The sequence below is a fragment of the Podarcis pityusensis genome (assembly GCF_964106645.2).
Source record: "Podarcis pityusensis genome assembly, chromosome: 8".
Taxonomy (NCBI): Eukaryota; Metazoa; Chordata; class Lepidosauria; order Squamata; family Lacertidae; genus Podarcis; species Podarcis pityusensis.
Window position 1 is genome coordinate 11,981,628 of NC_138033.1, and position 20,924 is coordinate 12,002,551.

Below are 20,924 nucleotides of genomic sequence, written 5' to 3' on the forward strand. Positions count from 1 at the left end.
TGATCATTTCAGAATCCAATCCAAGGCATGGGCTGGAGGTTGGGGAGGAATGTTGTGCCTCTAACAGCAGTTTCCCCAGCGTGCCACTAGAGGGCAGGGCCATGCAGTTTCTGGAATAACACCTGCAAAATTTGTACTTGCAATCCTTTTGCTTCATTGGAAGGAGAGGGAAAGGGGAGAGTGTGTTTGTACGTGAGAAAATGCATGTTGAGGAAATTGCCAAATCAGGCAGTTTCTAATTACGTAGCTCCCCCTTCCCCATTTTCTCCCGTGGTGTAACACTCATATTTCCCTGCTACCATTAATAAAGTTGTTAAGGCATTATCTGTTGTCCTCATGCTTATTTGTGAAGTCTCTTGACTATTTCTTTGGAGCTGTTTAGGTGTGCAAAGCTTTTCTAAAACCCTCAGTTACGAATAGCCATTTATAACCAAGCAACACACTTTAGCCTGTGAATAAGTCCGTGAAAGTTAGTAGCTGACAGCAAAACATAATGCTTAGAATTGAGCCAGTTTGGGGTGTGCTGATTTCAAGGAGGGGGGGGGGAATCCAATGAGAATCACATCAGCCATAAACTGGGAGGGTTGCAGATCAGTGTGAAAATGTTCACCTATTCAAAGTGTGGATAGAAAGCATGGCTTGCTCTTCTGATCTGATTTGGTGATGCTGTCATATTGCAAACCCTAATGGGTTACATGATTCCTGACTTAGTAAAGAAGAATTTTTCTTTTAAAAAATGTACACAAAGCAATTATTGAGAGAGGCAGCCAAACGAGTGAAAATGAAATAAATGCAGGACTTTTTTTTTTGTTCAGGGAGAGCATTCAAGGTTCCTGTAACACCCTATTCTGGCATTGAAAACGCCCCTGGAAACTTGGCTAGGCTCCAGTTATTTACCTGCCTATGCTGAATCAGTGGCCTCAAAGAATCACCTACAATTTCCATAGTTCCCTTCATGGAGGAATTCATGGTTAAACTGCTTGGGGCATGGGAAACGGGTATCTCCTGACAACTCTTGGCACTCATAACAAACTACAAGTCCCATGATTCTTTGGGGAAAGCCATGTCTGCTTAAAAGTGGTGTGATAATGCTTTAACTGTAAGATGTGGATGTGGGCTGAGATTCAACTGCCAGCCCACTCTGCTTCAGTCTGAGGAATTCAGGCAAGGCACTATTTTGTCCTTCACCTCAGATACCAAATAGTTCTGCAAAGGCCCTGTTCATCGCAGATGAGCTAAACACACTACTTTTTGCTGTAATTTATTTGTAGATGATGTAGGACACACAAACCAAAAGTTATTAAGAACGTCTTTCACAAATTGATTTATTGGTGTTACGTGATCTGCGCTACCTGCACCAGGGGCCTCCTTCCCAGCTTACATTTTTTGGGGACTTTACTTCTGCCTCTGCTTTAGTACCGTCGGCACTGACGAGGCCCTAATTTTAGACACAATTAACCACTAGAGCAAAAACTGTGATGGTGATACAAGCACTTATATGGCCACCTTGCCCCAATTTCCTTGCTCTGAGGAACCCATTGCTCCTACCTAGAGCAGGGGAGGAGCTGGAGGTGGAGGGCCTCACCTCTGGATTAAATTTTCTGTTTTTCAATTTCAAATACTCATTTTACATGCTTAAGATATCAATGGCATCGCTTCTTTTCGTTCCATGGTTCATTTTACATATCTTAAATCCTTGCATAATTTACAAACACTATACCAATCAGTTTTCCATTACTGCATCCATCAAAACTTATTTACACTGTTTAATTTATCTTAATGCTGCCAGCAATTTCAGCTGTACACAATTATTTTCCATATATTCAATAAATGTTTTTCAATCTTCTCTAAACGCATGTTCCTCTTGTTCTCTTATTCTATATGTTAAGTCTGCAAGTTGTGCATATTCTGTCAACTTAAGTTGCCATTCTTCTTTGGTTGGGACCTCACTCGTTTTCCATTTTGGGGCTAACAAACACAGGACACAGTTGTTGCATCCATAAATAACCTTTTTTGACACCTAGGGGATTTTAGTCTGAATTATCCCCAAAGTATTATTTTTTTTGGGAAAGTACTTTTAAACATTTTCCCCAATTCATTATAGATCATTTCCCAATACCCTTTTACCCTTTTACATGTCCACCCCACTGCCTGAGGTCTTTGGCTCAGTCTGCCTAATAGAAGGGCCGGCCAGCTTCTGTAATCCTGCAACACCATGAGGGCCAAACTGGGCCCCTGACCTGAGTTTACATTTTAAGGCTGCTAGAAAGAGAGTTGGATAATTAGTGACTGTTAGTCTGTGGCTGCTAAACAGAAACTGTTCTGATGAGGTTTTTCAAGATTGCCCAGACTTCCCAATCCTCTTGTGTTGGCCAAGTGGCGGCACATGTCGCAACAATCCAGTTCCTCAGAAATGACATGTTCCAACTTGGTGCAGTGAACTCGGTCATATTTGGATATGATAAACGTTCTTGATTCATGGAAGTGCAGGAGTGGCATTGATGACGGGGAGGAAGGGGTGTGGGCCAGATGGCCAGGCCCCTGTGTGGATGGGAGGCAGAAGATAAGGCAAGGAGATGGGTTTGGGATAAGCACTTAACAGCATATGAACCACAAGGTAATGAGACTGACCTGCAGGGAGATCCATTTGTGCCTCTGCAAAAATCAACCAATCAAACTGGTAAGTGTTGGGGTGGAGCTGATCAGCGATTAAGTCATTTTCAGTAGCATTGGGTGGTATCCTGTTAAGTTTTACTCAGAGCAGACCACTGAAATTAATTTGCATGATTATATTAAGCCCATTAATTTCAATGGGTCTGTTCTGGATAAAACTTAGAAGAAATCACCTTCTTCATTTAATTTAAACTGTGTAAGTGGGGATAGGCAAGCTGGCCAATTACAGTTTCCCGTTTCCCCACTCTTAAATTCAGTTCTCCGTATTTCTACAACAGTCTGCAATTAGAAAACCCAGCAGCATTTTAGTATGTTAGCTTCACTAATAAGCGCATTAGTGAATGTACACTTTAGCATATGCATTGTAAAATTAGAATGTGGAAGGGTGATTGGTTTTTGGAATGCATATTGTTTCAAAGGGCGTGATTAGTTTTGCCTTCAGATGCAAACTGAATCCAATTTTCTCCTCTTCCCAAAGTCTTAAGTGAACAGGTACCACCTGAGTCTGAAACGGAAGGTGTTGCTCAATGTCTCTTATATGAGATAGCAACTGCTGGGAACTTTCTCTACCCCAAGTTCTGTAAGGAGGGTGAGGAAAATTAGCTGGGAAACTGGATTTCCCTGTTGGGGGTGCTGTTAGAGGGTGACCCCCTGGGTCACTTCCATGGACCCTCCCTGTTGTAAAATGTAAAAAATAGAAAGCTTTATTTTGCTTACAGAGTGTCTGGGGGCACTGCAGATATGCAAGACCTCAGCAATCCGGCACCTTAATTTGCCCAGATGCATCTATGCATCTAAAAGGCCCTTTACAGTGGTGGTTCCTCAGTTGTGGAATGACCCCCCTAGTGCAGTGTACCTTGTCTCCATTATTACTGACTTCCAGGAGGAATCTGAAAACAGTCCTGTTTACCCAGGCATTTGGTGGCTGAAGAATACTATTCCTGGCAACCTTGAGATCATTGATTGGAAGCATGTTTTTAATTGTAACTGCTTTGATATATTTTTAACTGCAGTTGTTTTTAGAATGTCACCCACTGTTCTAAAATGTTTTTTGCATTGTTTTTAAATTGTATATCTGTTTGCCACCCTGGGCTCCTTGGATTGGAAGAGCAGGATATAATTGCACTCAGTAAATCGGTGCTTGAATGCAAATTTGTATCATTCGCTTACGGACAGAGTCATCTGTGCATCTTTGCAGCGCTCTTCCTTCCCACAATAAAAGACCTAAAGTGCCGGTTTCCCCCTGTTCTTTCCAGCTCTTCCCTTCATCATCTCCTGTTCTGAAGGTTTCAAACACATCCTTGCCCAAGCTTCATTCTATGTTCCTGAAGTGAGCTCCCTGACAAGCCCTCACCTCTGAAGCAAGCCAGGTTTGCTCCTCCTCATCTGAACATCAAAGCTGCCATGAAGTTTCAGGTGTCCCTTGTGATCTTCATATTCTGCCTTGGCGCAGGTAAGTCTCAGATGCACCTGGCTGCATGTGCACATTGTGTGATGTGGGAACTGAGTGGGTTGATCTATTGATCTATTGGGCCAAGCCCTGCTAACTTCAGCCAGGCTTGCATAGAGGGCAATTCAGGTGGATGGGGACTAAAATCTCTGAAAGATAATGCAGCTATGCAATATATTGCAATTAATTCTCTAGCCCTCTAGAAGTGGACTTTTGTGGTACCTAGATTACAAGGGAAGGGGCAGAATAGCTTCATCCGCCTTACCTTTTGTGTTGTCTCGCTTAGGTTGAAATCCTATATACACTGAAATGAGTGTATGTCCCATTGAACTCAATAGGACTTCCTGTGTCACCAGCTATAGGAGGGGGTCATAAATATGGCTAAAACTTATGGGCTGGAGAAAGGGGCCATTGGATTTTATTAAGGGCTCCTCTATTCCGGCTCTCCCCACCCCCCACAAAATTTGATCTTTCAACTTTAGTTTGCAAAAGCCACAGTAAATTTGTTCGACCGCTATATAGCTAACTTTACAATGCAATCATATGCATGTTACTTTTTTCTTTTCCAGAAGCAGCACTTACAGTGCTTACTCTCAGATGGTGCATAAGACTGAAGCCGTCAATGAGCCCAGATCCCACCAAGATCAGAGGGGCGGGGTTGAAACATTAGCCAAAGCAGAAGTGGTGGTTGGTTTGCATTGGACTGGTAGGGCAGAAGGCAAGGAGCCCAACAGTAGGTGGCACTAGAGCCCAATACAGGAAGACTCAGAGGCAATGACAGGCAGGGGCAACTAAGCCAGCTTTTGCCCATACCTTTCTTCTTTCTTAGAGGAATTTGAGACTAAGGAGGAAGAAACTGACAAGCAGTTCTTACCCAGAGCCCTGAAACTGTCCTCCCTTCCTCCTTACATCCCATTCCTCCAAATGCCACTTTTAACCCAATTCCACCTGCCTCTTCCCCAGTTCCTCCCTTCGCTTTCCCCCCTGTCCACAGAAGACTACAACTGTCACACACGCAGGGACCTTTCTTCCTCTCCAAGTCACTTAATACAGATATGGATCCCCCTACTTTTTCTTCCTGCCCCTCTTTCTTTCCCCCACCTTTAGAACCTTGGGAGACAGCCCATGAAAACAGGGTGAAGACAGACCGGTGCAAATATAGTATAAAGAGAAATATGTCCGTTCAGATGGCACAAGCTTATTCTGCGATGAAATCAGTTAATTATATGAACAAGCTACTACTAGCTGTTCTTATGACTTAGCATCTCAAAAGCTGGAAGTGGCCTCTCTGGGCCCCTGAGAGGGCCTGTGCATCCCCAGCGCAGGTTAACGTAGCATGGAAAAAGCAGACATTATCTTTGTGTCTTTCTCCAGCTGACAGCTTGACATGCCAGAAGTGCTTGAGCAAGAACGGGAAGTGTGCAAAGAACGAAGTGGAGGTTTGTGACCAGTCTCAAGACGCTTGCTTCATTGAGACCAAGGACTACGCTGGTTGTAAGTGCATACCCTCCAACATTCCTCCAAAATAGGGATGTCCCATTCAATAATAATAATAATAATAATAATAATAATAATAATAATAATATTTATACCCCACCCACCTGACTGGGTTGCTCCAGCAGCTCTGAGCAACTTTCAATATATAAACATAATAAAACGTTAAACATTAAAAAAAACCTACCCTAGACAGGGCTGCCTTCTAAAGGTTGTATAAAAGAGTTTGGATTTGATATCCTGCTTTATACCCAAAGGAGTCTCAAAGCGGCTAACATTCTCCTTTCCCTTCCTCCCCCACAACAAACACTCTGTGAGGTGAGTGGGGCTGAGAAACTTCAGAGAAGTGTGACCAGCCCAAGGTCACCCAACAGCTGCATGTGGAGGAGCGGAGACGCGAACCCGGTTCCCCAGACTACGAGTCCACCACTCTTAACCACTACACCACACTGGCTCTTGGCTTGCGGATTGCATAACCCCATATCCTCCATCATTTCTCCGATGAAAATATTTACATCCTAAGAAAAAGAGGGGCATTCGGGTACCAAATCGGAAACCGGGATGGCTTCTATAAATCTAGGACTGTCCCTGGAAAATAGGGACAGGTGGACACTGTTATTCAGACAGTGGCAGGAGATCAGAAGTACATTAGCGACCATTTGATTGGGGCTCATGCCTCTCTATGGACATTCCTCAAAATTTAACAAGAGGCAGCAGCTGGCCAACGTCTGGTGAGGAAATGGGGTTGGGCAAGATGCTCTGCATTGCTCCAGGATCATTGATGGTTGGAAGCAGCAGGCCTCTGAGCATCTGTCATGGAAGGCTATAGAGCAGCAGTAGGGAATCTCAGCCCCAGGAGGTGAATGTGAGTCTCCTACTCTCTCTTTGGCTCTTGCAACTGTTCTCAAGCCACAGCCCTTCCAGACTATGCTTGAGTGTGTCTGCCTTGCTGGAATGTGTCCTTGAACCCTGATAATGCTTCCTTGGGTGGAGGACAACGAAGGGTGTGTGAATGCATGCAGAAACTTGCCTACTGTACAAAGGTGAAAGTTGCCTTTGCTTCTGCACTCACTTTTGCCTTTCGCCCGATCCACCGCTGGCATGTGACCTGTGGAAGGTTACCCAGAATGTGGTCCTCTGGCTGAGACAGCTTAGTCCCGTAATTCAAATATTTCCCATAATTTTAATACTTGCTATAACGTAAAAAATCCCTGTACAGTGGTACCTCAGGTTAAGAACTTAATTCGTTCTGGAGGTCCGTTCTTAACCCGAAACTGTTCTTAACCTGAGGTACCACTTTAGCTAATGGGGCTTCCTGCTGCTGCCGTTCCGCCACCGTGCAATTTCTGTCCTCATCCTGAAGCAAAGTTCTTAACCCAAGGTACTATTTCTGGGTTAGCGGAGTCTGTCACCTGAATCGTCTGTAACCTGAAGCGTCTGTAACCTGAGGCAGCACTGTACTTTCATTAAAGTACATCTCACCACAGAGGTGAAAACTGACCAGAGGACCTGTGTACCTGTCAGTCTGCTGACTAGCAGTGGGGAAGTTCAAGGCCCCATTTCTTCTTCTTTGAGTTTATTTACAAAATTATTTACACTGGACCTGGACCAGACATAACATCCTTTGCAAATCAAAAATGACGCTTCCAATAATGCCCTATGTTGGCAATGGGTTAACTCCTTTGTTTGATCTTCTGTTTGCAGTGGATGCAGGAACGGTGAAACTGGGCTGCGGCGACTCGAATTTGTGCCGCCGCTATCAGAAAGGGAACACGGGATCTTTAAGCTGGTCGATGTTTTGTTGCTCCTTCGATCTATGCCAGCCTCTGACACGTGATGGTATGTGGTACAGAAATGGTGCATGCCCATGTTGATGTGCTCTGAATTTAGCTGTGAGGCTATGTTGGGGGCAGTGATAAACACTTTCATGAAAACATCACTTCAGTGCTTTGCCAGTAATAAATAATAATAATAATAATAATAATAATAATAATAATAAGCCTGTTCAACTAATGAATGAATGAATTTATTATTTCGGTCACAGACCAGTTCCAGCCCACATACAATATCAAGGAAGTCATAAAACATGATAGGGATACATTTGAATTTGCAATTAGGTATAACAGGGACAATACAGATATAGCAACAGTTAAAACTGTTGTTGTTGTTTAGTTGTGTCTGACTCTTCGTGACCCCATGGACCAGAGCACGCCAGGCAGTCCTGTCTTCCACTGCCTCCTGCAGTTTGGTCAAACTCATGCTGGCAGCTTCGAGAACACTGTCCAACCATCTTGTCCTCTGTTGCCCCCTTCTCCTTGTGCCCTCAATCTTTCCCAACATCAGAGTCTTTTCCAGGGAGTCTTCTCTTCTCATGAGGTGGCCAAAGTATTGGAGCCTCAGCTTCAGGATCTGTCCTTCCAGTGAGCACTCAGGGCTGATTTCCTTCAGAATGGATAGGTTTGATCTTCTTGCAGTCCATGGGTCTCTCAAGAGTCTCCTCCAGCACCATAATTCAAAAGCATCAATTCTTTGGCGATCAGTCTTCTTTATGGTCCAGCTCTCACTTCCATACATCACTACTGGGAAAACCATAGCTTTAACTATACGGACCTTTGTTGGCAAGGTGATGTCTCTGCTTTATAAAAAGTATATATATATATATATATATATATATATATATATATATATATACTTAGTCACCTATTCAACTAATTAGTCCCACTAGTGGATGTCCATGCAAGGACTTCTGCTAGCAGAGTGGGGCTTGCCCCTCCCTTCCCTTGATGCGCTCCCTGGAATTGGCTTGCAATCTGTGGGGGGTACAATAGTATTCAGGGGCAGGAGAGGGAATAATGTTCTGTCAGAGCAAGCTGGAATACTTGCGCCGATGGAACATTTTCCTTAATGAATTCCTAATAATAAAACAACTTCTCCTCCTCCTCCTCCTCCTCCTCCTCCTCCTCCTCCTTCTTCTTCTTCGGCATGTTCTCCTCTTTGCACAAGTGTCTCAAAGTGACAGAGTAAAGCAAGCTATACAGAACATGAAAAACAAAACAATTGAAAGCCAAAACCTATTGCGTTGCATCCAAAGCCAGTCCTACTCTGAGTAGACATGCTAAAATCAATGGAGAACTTGCGACCCAACCCCTCCATCCCCCTAACGTAGGTCTGGCCACCACAGAACAGCTCCCCAAGGAAAAAGAAACCAATCACCAACTGCTTCAAAGAAAAAGGTTAACACTGAAAAGTTATCAGTGTTGGTGCCCAGCAAGCCTTCATGGAGATAGTATTCCACATACTACAGAAAAGGCCCATTTTCTCATCCTCATACATCATCTGCCAGAGGGAAAACACAGAGAAGGGCCTCCAATTGGGGGATGTGACAGAGCCAGCCTGCCCATGAGGTAGGGTGAAGAGTCCACCTCAGGTGGCAGAAGTGCAAGAGGCGGCATTCTGCCCGCCCCACCTCTTCTGCTGCCAAGAGGGAGGTGTTACAGCGCACAGTGTTGCTGCTTATCTTCCCCAGGTGGAAGGCTTTGAGGAGCACCCTGCCTCCTGCTGAGTTTGGTGACAGCCAGGGTGTTCCTGCATGCCATGTTTCTGATCAGGTGACCCCTGCCTGGGGCGGGGAGGGAGGAGCCGAATGGCAATGCTCTGAGGAGTGCTCTGGCTTTTGCCAAATTTGCTGAGAGCTGGGAGGAGGCGGCAGAAATGGCAGGCCTGTGGGTGAGAGTGGGGTGGTAGGTGGCAATTTCCATTTTGCCTCAGGTGGCGAAATGGGCTGGAATCTGATGATCTCTGTCTCTCCCCCTGCTGCTCACTGTTGCTTCCAACAGTTCACGGAAACGGATCAAAAAATGGTGTGCAGTGTCAAACCTGCATCGGGAGCGCAGCTGAATGTGGCCACAATGCGCCCACAGAGCCATGCTATGGGAGTGAAGACCAGTGTGTGCAGATTTCCCAGCGCCTCCTGCCAGGTATTGCCAAGTGGGTACCAAAGCATTCAAAGCGCACAGACACAGGGATAGGAGAGGCTAAGGCATCGCTAAGGATGTGATGGTCACTAGCCAATAGGTGCAGCGAAAACTCTGCAACCACAACCTGCTGCGTAGTCACCATTGCAAATGATGCACATGGTGTTGGAAAAACATATTTCAAGGTTTTCTGAGTTGCTGTCCTATGTTTTTAAGACTGTGTGTGTTTTGCAATAAAATGCATTTGCAGAGCTGGTCTTTCTAGGCTGGACAGGCAAAGCACTATGAAAACCTTTAGAGGCAACTGTTCCTTTAATTAAAGGCTTTCTGTTTTTTTGTTCTCACCATTTTACTTCTTCCTGCTGGATTCATGATAAAATGCCCCTTGTTAGAGGGCTTCTGTTTCCTGCTTGGTGTGTCAGTAGTTTAATTACCAATTTATTTGCATATTTTTATACTCCTTTTATAGTGAAAGAGAGCTATTTAGCCATAAAAGAAAGGAAAGAAAAAACAGGAAGCAAATAATTTGTACTCTCCTCTGCTACAGTGAGGAACGGAAACTGACAAATATGGGGCAATTAAGGGGCAATGCACCACCAACCCATATCCGTGCAATGAAATGAGTGGAGCCAGCTAACTGGAAACTTCAAATTACAAGAGACCATTGCTGAAAGGGGCTTACTTTTGAGTAGACATAGATGGATCTTGGCCATTGGCATTGCTGGATAATATAGAACTATATCAAGTTCTGTGTGAAATCTGTTTTTATTGCACTTCCAGCTAATTGCAAAAAAGGAACAGTGCCTCAGTGCAGTGGATACTGTGGAAGCTGTTCCACGGAACAGCAAAATAACACCCACCATGCAAATTTAAACATACGCAGTATATGGAGAAGCTTATTAGTGAGATAATAGATGGAGTTAAAAGTGGAGTGTCCATTGGAAAACTATCTACTAGCTGCATTTCTTAAATCCAAAAATGGTCCTGTTCTGTGTGGACATCACCTGATGATTGCTTCTGCAGGTGAAGAAACAGAACCCATCATAAAGGGATGTGGAGGCAGTTCCTTTAAGGACACACTGGTGGCGTACCAGATCGGGAGAGATTTTGCCTTTGTTGAGCAAAAGGTCTGCAGCAGTTCCAACTGCAACAACAGGAGCTTCCCAGGTAAATGACAGTTGCCGTGCTCTGATAACCTTCTGTCAGGTAGGTACCGCCTGGGTGTAGGATCCTGCCTATATGCCAAATAATAACAATCTAGGACACAGTCTGCAGGAAAGTCCCCCAGCACAAGCCCCATGGCAATGAACAGGAGAGTTGCAGGAGAGTCGTCGCGCCTCTTCCAAATTAATATTTTGAAAAATCGGAAATCCACGGAATGTTTAATTTAGGTAAAAATTGTACTCATTTTTCAGAAGATAGAGGTGCTGTCTTGTGCCCAAGATTGAGGGGGTCCAGCACATATCACACACTGGTGTGCATTGCATGCACTATTCTGTAAGGGATGCTTTAGATGAGATTCCTGCATTGCAGGGGGTTGGGCTAGATGACCCATGGCGTCCTTTCCAACTCTACGATTCTGTGACTTCATATGTATGATGTTGCATCATCGGGGGGGGGGTTGAGTGTTGAGCCCAGCGCAAAGGAGGGGGCCAGCAGAACCCCGCTGGTGCAGCATTACATAAAACCCATCATTTCTGTAAGTCGCCTTGAGGCACTTTGGAGAAAGGTTCCAGTTACAGATAGGTAGCCGTGTTGGTCTGCCATAGTCAAAATAAAAAAATCAAAAAATCAAAAAAATCATGTATAATTCCCATTATACATGACTAATTCCCATTATACATGACTAAGCCATTTCTCACCTTCTCACCCCTTGCCTTTTCCTGTTAGACCTATTACAGTCGTTAAGAGTCGTCAGCAGGCTCATCTCAGCTATCTGCCAATCTCCCATTCCCACCACCCTTCTGAGTAATACCCCTCCCCACCTTCTCACTATATAGAAGGATCTGGCAACTTCTGTTTCAGTGTATCTGAAGAAGTGTGCTTGCACATGAAAGCTCATACCAAGAACTAACTTAGTTGGTCTTAAAGGTGCTACTGGAAGGATTTTTTTATTTTGGAGAAAGGTTATTTAAGAAATTGAATAGATCATCACTAAAGTCCCCCCCCCCTTTTTACTCTACAGTCATAACTTCCGGACAGCCCAATGGGCTGCAGTGCTATACCTGCCAGGAGTCCGGGCATGGGGAGTGTGCTCAGGACAGACTGCAAGTTTTAAATTGCACAGGAGTCATGGATCAATGTGTACGCGTCATCGACAGAGGTAAGAAAGCGGCAAGGGTGCGTATACAGAGGACTGGGAAGCATGCCATCATGGTTGCCATCAATTTGATTTGAATTAATTTTACAATGAAATGATTTTAGAATGTTGTATTATTTTATTGTTGTTAGCCGCCCTGAGCCCGCTGGGGAGGGCGGGATATAAATAAAATTTTATTATTATTATTATTATTATTATTATTATTATTATTATTATTATTCCTGTTGGCCTGATCAGATGCTAAAGAGGGGGCAGCTTCTTATCTCAAAGAGTTAGAGAGAAGCATGGATCAGAAAAACTGCTGCTACAGGAATCCATCCTTTGGGATACACTGCTTGAGGGCCATGTGAAATTACCTTAAACAAGGAGAGTCTCCATACACAGAGGAGGTTATTTGTTACATCTTTGTTCCGGCTCTGATCCCTCCCAATCAGTATCTACAGTGGTACCTCAGTTTTTGATCGTCTCGGAACCTGAACGTTTTGGTTTTGAACGCCGAAAACCCAAAAACCCAGAAGTAAATGCTTCCGTTTTCGAACATGCCTCGGAAGTCGAACGGCTTCTGCTGAGCTTTTTTCTCCATTGAATTTGCAGAATGCCCTTTGTGCCTCGGTTTTCAAACGCTTTGGAAGTCAAACGGTCTTCCGGAATGGATTACGTTCCAAAACCGAGGTAACACTGTGCCAGGAGCAATTAATTCTGCAACACCTCTCCATCAGGTAGGAAATAACTCCTGACAGAGAGGATACAGCCAAGTGACCTGTTCTCAGGGGAGGTGCCCCATCGCTTCTCTGTGTGAGTCACTGTTCTTGGTGTCCCTTCTTTTATCCACATCTGAACTCGGTTATTCATGCAGAGACACAAGGAGCCGGGTTCCTTTGAGGACAGGAGATTCTTGCTTTTGTACCATCCACGCCATGGATTTAAAAGTGGTTTTAACAACCAACCCTTTTACTCGGGCCACTCTGGGAATTGTAGTCCTGTGAGGGTGATTGGAGGGGGTCTCCTAAAAATTCTCAGTACCCTTAACAAACTACAGTTCCCTGGATTCTCGGCGGGCGAGGGGGAAACCTTAACAGTTAATGTGTTATAAAAGTGTGGGTAAACAAACATTCTGGAGTCTTCCTTTTTGGATGGATTTGGTGTGCCTCTCCAACATCAGAAGTGTAGAAAGCACCAAAGCAAAGGGTTTAGGTCGCCCTGATCCCAAATAAGCCTTCCACAGTGAAGCATGGTCAATTCTGGTCAATTTCACGGCCCCTGAAGACATCCTTTTAATGTTACCTCCGTATTGATTTGTGCTCCTGATGCTATCAAGGCGTTTGCACACGTTATTCCATTTTCAAAAGATTGAGCATGTATCTGTTTTGGGGACACCACACTGCTTCACTTCCAATGAGTGCCTATCTCTGTAACTATTTATGCCACAAACGTTCTGGTTTATTTTTGTCCTGCTTTGGTTGAGTTTTAAAGCCCCTCCGGACGGCAAGGATATGGCAGCATTGGGGAGGCATCACAGAGCAAATCCACCACAGATTCACCATCCTTGTGTTAAGAACATGTTGCAGAATACACCTGCAATAAAACATCATTTCTTGGAGGGCCCCTCAATTTTTCACTCATTCTTTACTTGTAGGATATGTCTTAGTATAAGAGGACCATTTCGCCCTCTAGTGTCCATAGGTGGAATGTGATGCAGGCTTTACGCTGCTCTAAAAATCTCCAATTTAGGAGTGGGGAGCCACCAGGTACAGTTGTACCTTGGTTTTCAGACAGCTTAGTTCCTGAATGTTTTGGCTCCCGAATGTCGCAAACCCGGAAGTGACTGTTCTGGTTTGCGAACTATTTTTGGCAGTGCTTTTTTCCTAAAAAAATGTTTAGGGGTACTCTACTTTTCCTACTCATATTGAAATACTTCTTAAGTTATAGATGTAAGAAGAATTTATCGAGATCTGATATAACATATATTACTGTTTTTACTTTTTGGATGAATTTTTGTTCGTTCTTTCTTTTTAATTTCAATAAAGCATTTAAAAAAGAAAGAAAGAAAGAGAAAGAAAGAAAGACAGCCCCTCAATGAGGCCAAAGTTAGATTCACAAAATGTTTAGGGGGATGCGTCCCCCCGCATCCCCCCAGAAAAAAGCACTGATTTTTGGGAGCCGAACATCCGTCGGGGCTTCCGATTGGCTGCAGAAGATTCAGAAGCTGCACTTTGGTATTTGAATGTTTTGGAATTCGAACGGACTTCCAGAACGGATTCTGTTCGACTTCCAAGGTACGACTGTATCTCTATTTGGCCTTCATAGAATCATAGAATTGTAGAGATGGAAGGGACCACAAGGGTCATATAGTCCAACCCCACCACAATGCAGAAATCTTTCTCCTTGTGGGACTCAAACCCACGACCCTGAGGTAAAGAGTTCATGCTCTACAGAACTCTCCATACGCCACGTCTCTCTTTTTTTTTGCCTGTCCTTGAACTTCGATAATGGAGAGGGTTGTTTAAGTGTGGGTAGAAACTAGCCTACACTACAAGGTGAAGCTTCCATTAGTTGCCCCGCCCACTTTCCCCTCTGGCTCCACTCACTGCTGCCATGCGGCCCTCAGAAGATTGCCCAGAAGGGAATGTGGCCCTTGAAAAATCCAAAAAACCTGTCTTCTTTCTTTCCCAGAGAACAGAACTGTGACCCTTCAGAAAGGCTGTGCCACCGAGACCATGTGCAGCAGCTACGAGGATATCTATTCCAAACTGATGGGACCGGATTCCTTTGTTGAGTGTTGCAAAACGTCCTTCTGCAACCAAGCTGGAGAGCATTCTGGTCCACAGATGCTACTGATGGTGGCTGCTTCTGCCTGGTGGCTGGCATGGATGGCTTGACCATAATGGCGGCTGTCTGGGTGAGCCTTCAAGAAAGGATCGGGCCAGTCTTTGAAAGTTGGTTGCATACATGGGAATAGGTGCTTGTCGTCTACAGGGGCTCCTTTATCTGCCTGGAAGGAGGTGGCACTGAAGCACTGCTCCCCTACTGTCTATATGCCATGCCAAGACTGGATTACTGCAATGTGCAGCATGCAGGGCTTTCCTTGTGCTTGATCCGGAAGCTGCAGTTAGTGCAGAATGCTGCGGCAAAAGATTAAGACCCCGGTCAACAGAGGACACCTTTGTTTAGAGGCCTGTAGTAGTTACCAATTTGCTGCTGGACCACGTTCAAAGAGTTACTATTGGTATATAAAGCCCTTAACAACCTGGGACCAGTTTACCTGCGAACCGTCTCACCCCACATATTGTATGCCTGCTTGACCGCTTCGATTACAGATGCCACAAAATATTTGTAAGAAATTGACCTTTTCCTGTGGCAGCATCCCTGCCTATTGACATCAGCCAGCAGCCTTCATTGTACTCTTTTCAGTGCCTGCCAAGACCCTGTTTGCTTAGACAAGGCTACCCAGATATGTAGAATGTCGAAGTATATTTTAATCATCTTCTTTTTTAGCTCATTGTTGTTGTTGGTTTTTTTTTTGGGGGGGGAATATTTTAAGTAGCTGTTTTTACTGATAATTTTGTCATTTTATTCTTTTTTTTTTACGATCAAGAGGTATGGAAATTTTATGAACTAAATAAACAATAAACAAAACACACAATGTCGAAATCGGGTGTTTTTGGAGGGGCAGTTCCCATACCTACTGTTCACATGCAATGCCCTTTCTTGGCTAGAGTGGGCATTTGATTTTTAAGAGTCTCATCTTCTCACTGCCTGCATGAGGGACATCTGTGCAAGCTCACGAACACAAGTCTCAAACGTGGTTGTGTTAAGGGACACCTCAACAAAAACCAAATCCTATAGGTTGAGAAGACAAAATATTACCTTTCCCAGGTTCACAATCATTCTCATGATTTCTATTGGATGCTTCTACACTATGGAAAGGACGGTTTGCTTAACTCCGGATTATTAGAAATCTGGAAAGCTGCTATTCCACAGGGCAAAAGCAGAACAGCAGTGATTGTGTCATCCACATCTAGAAGCACCCACTGTTCAATATTGCCAACAATTAAGAGATTTAGATCCTGATAAAAAAAACCTTCAAGTTGTCAGAGAGGGCCATTCTGAGTGCAGCGTTGCTTGCCATCATGTCCCGTTTTTGGAGGTGCTTCAACCATCCCCACCCTGAACTGAAGGCCACTTGAAAGAAGGATCACTGCTGGCAGTGTGTACTTTTGCCTCTTATTAAACGGGTTGCGTTAGTTTTTAATTTTGCAGCTCCAAAACCCTGCAAAACCAGTTTCGCCAGAGTGACAGCGAGCCTAAGGAATTATGCATATATATTATGGCAAGCGAAACCTGACGGAGACGCCAGCCCAAGAAATTAGTTCTGCAAGTGTTTCTGTGTATGAGGTAATATATAAGTGTGTGTGTGTGTGTGCTCACACACACAGAGAGAGACAGGGGTGTGTGTAGAACATGAGAGGTTGCTTATGCCAAGAGACAAACCATTGACCCATCTAACTCAGTGTTTTCTATGGCTCTGACTGGCAGCAGTTATCTAGGGCTTCAGTTAAGTGACTTTCCCAGCTCCACCTGGAGATGCCAGGAATTGAATTTTGTATGCAAAGTGGATGCTCAGTCACTGAGCTGCAGCCCTTAAATTTCTTAAACATGTGCGTGTGTGTTCATGCACGCGCACACACACACACAGAGGTCTGCACCATCCCTACTAACATTTGGCAATGGAAAATAATTACGACTTGTTTGTGTTATGTTAGCAAGCCAAGAGAAGGCTGTGTTCCCATGGGATCCGATGCCAGCTTTTGCCAAAGACCTTCGGAAGTATGAATTTCAAAATAGGCTCACCTACAGCTATGAATGCACACCTTCCTCCTGTTTAGCATCTGCTTTGCATGCAGAAGGTCTCAGGTTCAGTCCTTGCCATTTCTCTGGAGGCCTGGGAGAGAATCTTGTCTGAGATCCTGGACAGCTGCTGCAGAATCATCAAGTTACAGAACTGCAGAGTTGGAAGGGACCACGAGGGTCATCTGGTCCAACCGCCTGCAATGCAGGAATCTTTTGCCCAACATGGGGCTTGAACCCACGACGCTGAGATTAAGAGTCTCATGCTCAACTGGCTGAGCTATTCCAACATACTAAGCTAGATGGATCAGGAACTTGACTCAATATAAAGCAGCTTCCTATACAGTCATACCTCAGGTTACAGACGCTTCAGGTTGCGTTTTTTTGGGTTGCGGACCGCCGAAACCTGGAAGTACTGGAGTGGGTTACTTACGGGTTTCGGCGGTCACACATGCGCAGAAGTGCTAAATTGCACTTTGCACATGTGCAGACGCGCCGAATTGCAACCCGTTCTTGTGCAAATGCACCACTGCGAGTTGCAAATGTGCATCCCGCACAGATCATGTTTGCAACCTGAGCGTCCACTGTATTCCTATTTTATTAAATGATGTCTCTCTCCCCCACTCCCACCAAAAGGGCATGTTTTTGGATTTTCAAAACCCAAAGCGCACAAGGACTCTCCTAAATCTCTGGCGGAGCTTTTTCACTGCCTTGTCTCTTGGGATCCTTTCTAGCTGGCCGGGAGAGAAGAATGATGGTGGGGAGAGAGACCCAAGGGCCAGAAAGAGAGACATGGCAGGTTGCATTCTACACACACCCTGGGCGTGAGGTTCTCCACCCCAGCAATAGGACATAAAGAGAGTTCTGCTGGATCAAACCAAAGGCCCATCTAACCTCACAGCGGCCAACCAGATGCCTATGGGAAGCCGAGAAGCTGGGTCTGAGCACAACTGCAATCTCCACACCCGTGCATCTCAGAAGCTGGCGTTCAGAGGCATACTGTGGGTGTAGAACAGTCACCTTTGCTAGCAGCCATTCTTAAAAGGGCGAGAGAAGTTGATTGGGAGGTCCTGCATAACAAACCCGCTTTGGGTTGTGCAAGAAGGAAAGTGATGGGAAGATGTGCTGGAAAGTGACTGACACTTCCTGTGATGCAAGGGCATCACACCTCCACACAGAAAGGATGCTCGTTAAGGAGCCAACACAGTCTCCAACCTCCCCATAAACAAATCAGGGTGGATGATTGACAAACAACTTCTCTGGAAGCACCCGGCATCTAACCACGGCGTAGTCTTTGCACAAGCAAGTCAGGAGGAGCCTTAATGCACTGTCTCCCAACCTCTGGAAGCTGCTCCTTCGCTTACGGATGTGAATTAAAACCATCAGGGCTGAGCTGTAGCCAAACAGCATGTTTCATAAAAAGGCTGTACCATCCCGTGATGCAAGGTAATTAGGATAATAATGAGGCACAGCAACCTGCTGGCTTTGGGGAGGGCCCTCGTGGACTCTGGAAGATGAAAAATGACTGTGGGAACCATGCCGAGAGCTTGGAATCGGAGTGGTGTTTTCTGGCAAAGCAGAGCGCAGTTGGCTCCGGAACAGTCGCTGGCATCTGCTTATTTTTAGGGCGGTTTCAGCCTTTCCTCCTCAAAGGAGGAAGGAACGCAGGGAAGTGGGAAACTGAGTCACTCCTGAAGAGAAGAGGATGGTATCTCCAGCCAGAAAGCCTTGCATCTCAAAGCAGAGTCCAAGGTAAGAGGGAGACCTTGGATAGGGAGGAACCTAGGGCGCTGCTTCCCCCAAAGAATTGTGGGAGCTGTAGTTCGTTAAGGGTTCCGAGAGCTGCTAGGAGGCCCTCTATTCCTCTCGCAGAGCTACAATTCCCAGAGTCCTCTGTGAAGATGGATTGTTAAACCACTCTGGGTATGGTCTCTTTGGGAGGGGAGCAGCTCTCAGTACCCTTAACTGACAACGGCTCCCAGAATGCTTTGAGGGAAGCCATGGTTATTTAAAGCTGTATCAAAGTACTTTAAATGTATGGTGGCTTGACAACCATATGTCAGGAGTGCTCTGATGGTGTTTCCTGCTTGGCAGGGGGTTGGACTCGATGGCCCTTGTGGTCTCTTCCAACTCTACGATTCTATGAATGTGACCCTTGTTTGGCCTTAACAAGGAACTACTGACAAGGACCCCCTTATGAGGACCCCCCCCCAACCCCAGTTCTGAGGAACAGACACAGAAAACTCTAAAGCATCAGGCTTCAAAGTCAAGATCCACCCATCAACCTGCAATATAGCAACTGCTTTAAATATTGTTATTCTATGTGCTGTTTTGGGCTTAACCGGTCACCTCCACCCCCCCCTTCTCTCTGGGTGCTTCCAGATAGGTATCTACCATGGGCGCTCCTCATGTGTGCAACATTTTTTTAAAAACAGCATCTGCAGGGCATTGTTGGCAATTTAATCTGAATTTACCCTTTCCAGGAGAAATCAAGCAAGGGACCCTTGAGGCTGGCGTTTTACTGCAGATGCATTCTGCAACTCAGTCTTGACACAACAATAGTGCATTTGTGGTGAATTTATTATTGCTGTCCAAAAGGGCTATGGCACAACAAAAAGCAGAAGGAAAGCAAACCAGAACATTTGTGGTGTAAAAAGTTACGGGATTTCATTAGGAAATGAAATTTCCTAAGCAATAGGCACTGCTTAGAAAGGAAGCAGTATGATCACCCCAAAACCTTTGTGGGCAAAACCAGTGTTGAAAGCATGACTGCGTATGACCACCCTGATAGCAGCATGAGCGCAAATCGCCATGCATGTGCATGGATCTCCTGAGGCCCTCAGTTAAAAACAATCAAACTGTTGTCAACATCCCCCTTGCAATATGTGAATGGCCCTTTTACTGTAAGTTGTCTTAAGCCATTTTTAATTTTGCATGTTAAATTATTGCAAATCATCATCATCCCCTGCCTGGCAGTGACCTCTGCACTCATCCAGATTTCTGCTTGTTGTGTTGCATTCCCCCCCCCCCCGGGAAAAACCACCATTTACTGCTTGACATTTGATCTGATTCTGTGCTAAAGGGCTTTCCTGGGAAAGCAGCAGGGCAAACAGAAAACTGCTCAGATCCATGCCTATAAAGCACAGGACAATTGGAGAACTACTTGAACCCAAGCTTTCGAGGCATGGGACAAGCAGGAGTGTGGATGTGCCCTTAGTCAGCTTCCTCTCTGTATTTCTCCATTCATCTCCATTCATTTATGCAGTTATATTTTTCTCCTGTCCTCCCTCTATGGAGCACAGAGCACTGTTCATGGTCTACCTCCTGTTTTATCATTTCAGCAACCCTATGGGGTAGGCTGGATTGATAGGGAGAATCTGGCCCAACATCACCAGATTTGCTTTCAGGATGAGCAGGAATTTGAACCTGGACTGCCCTCGGACTCCCCAATCCTCCCCACTTTTCCTTTGTTCCAAAGATGCTTTTATGATGTACAGTCGTAACTTGGTTCGTGAACGCCTTGCGCGTCAAACATTTTGGCTCCCAAATGCCGCAAACCCGGAAGTGAGTGTTCCGGTTTGTGAACGTTCTTTGGAACCTGAACACCCAACGTGGCTTCTGCGGCTTCCAATTGGCTGCAGGAGCTTCCTGCAGCCAATTGGAAGCCGCGCCTTGGTTTCAGAACATTTTGGAAGTCGAACGGACTTCTGGAACAGATTCCATTCGACTTCTAAGGTACCACTGTATTGTGATGACCCATCTTCAGTCAGATTGCAGTTCATTTACCTGTGCAACCCCTCAACAGAATAATTCTAATTCTAATTCTTTATTATTTCTACCCCGCCCATCTGGGGTTATAACGAATGTTATAAAGTTTTTTTGGGGTGTGTGTGTGGGGAGAAGTAGGGGAAAAATCCTCCAGGAAGAGTACAGTGATACCTCAGTTTACAAAAACCCCGGGTTACCAACACTTCAGGTTACAGACTCCGCTAAGCCCAAAGTAGTACCTCAGGTTAAGAACTTTACCACAGGCTGAGAACAGAAATCGTGTGGCTGCGGTGCGGCGGCAGCGGGAGGCCCCATTAGCTAAAGTGGTACTTCAGGTTAAGAACGGTTTCAGGTTAAGAATGGACCTCCGGAACAAATTCAATTCGTAACCAGAGGT

General features: G+C 45.1%; 2 protein-coding genes across 3 annotated transcripts in view; both read left to right on the plus strand.

Moving 5' to 3' along the window:
• Positions 1-3,896: 3,896 nt before the first annotated feature.
• LOC308484333 (phospholipase A2 inhibitor NAI-like) lies at positions 3,897-15,435 on the plus strand. 2 transcript variants are annotated; one of them, XM_081019186.1, is made up of 7 exons: positions 3,897-4,126; positions 5,498-5,617; positions 7,322-7,456; positions 9,454-9,594; positions 10,615-10,758; positions 11,777-11,914; positions 14,585-15,435. In XM_081019186.1, exons 1-7 carry the CDS (start codon positions 4,078-4,080, stop codon positions 14,788-14,790), a joined length of 933 nt encoding a protein of 310 aa, XP_080875312.1. In that variant the 5' UTR covers positions 3,897-4,077; the 3' UTR covers positions 14,791-15,435. The 2 variants fall into 2 exon arrangements, with proteins under 2 accessions (XP_080875312.1, XP_080875313.1); XM_081019187.1 differs by lacking the exon at positions 7,322-7,456.
• Positions 15,436-18,219: 2,784 nt separating this feature from the next.
• Positions 18,220-20,924, plus strand: part of LOC308484305 (urokinase plasminogen activator surface receptor-like) — a 30,129-nt gene continuing 27,424 nt past the window's right edge. Inside the window, exon 1 of the mRNA XM_081019124.1 lies at positions 18,220-18,511. The gene's annotated coding sequence lies outside the window, so the exon portion shown is untranslated. The remainder of the gene's footprint in view (positions 18,512-20,924) is intronic.

Excerpts from the sequence above, each read along its gene's own strand:
- LOC308484333 (XM_081019186.1), top strand. The coding sequence starts at position 4,078 with ATGAAGTTTCAGGTGTCCCTTGTGATCTTCATATTCTGCCTTGGCGCA. Across the intron at positions 5,618-7,321 it reads GACCAAGGACTACGCTGGTT|TGGATGCAGGAACGGTGAAA; the intron begins GTAAGTGCATAC and ends TTCTGTTTGCAG. Across the intron at positions 9,595-10,614 it reads TTCCCAGCGCCTCCTGCCAG|GTGAAGAAACAGAACCCATC; the intron begins GTATTGCCAAGT and ends TTGCTTCTGCAG.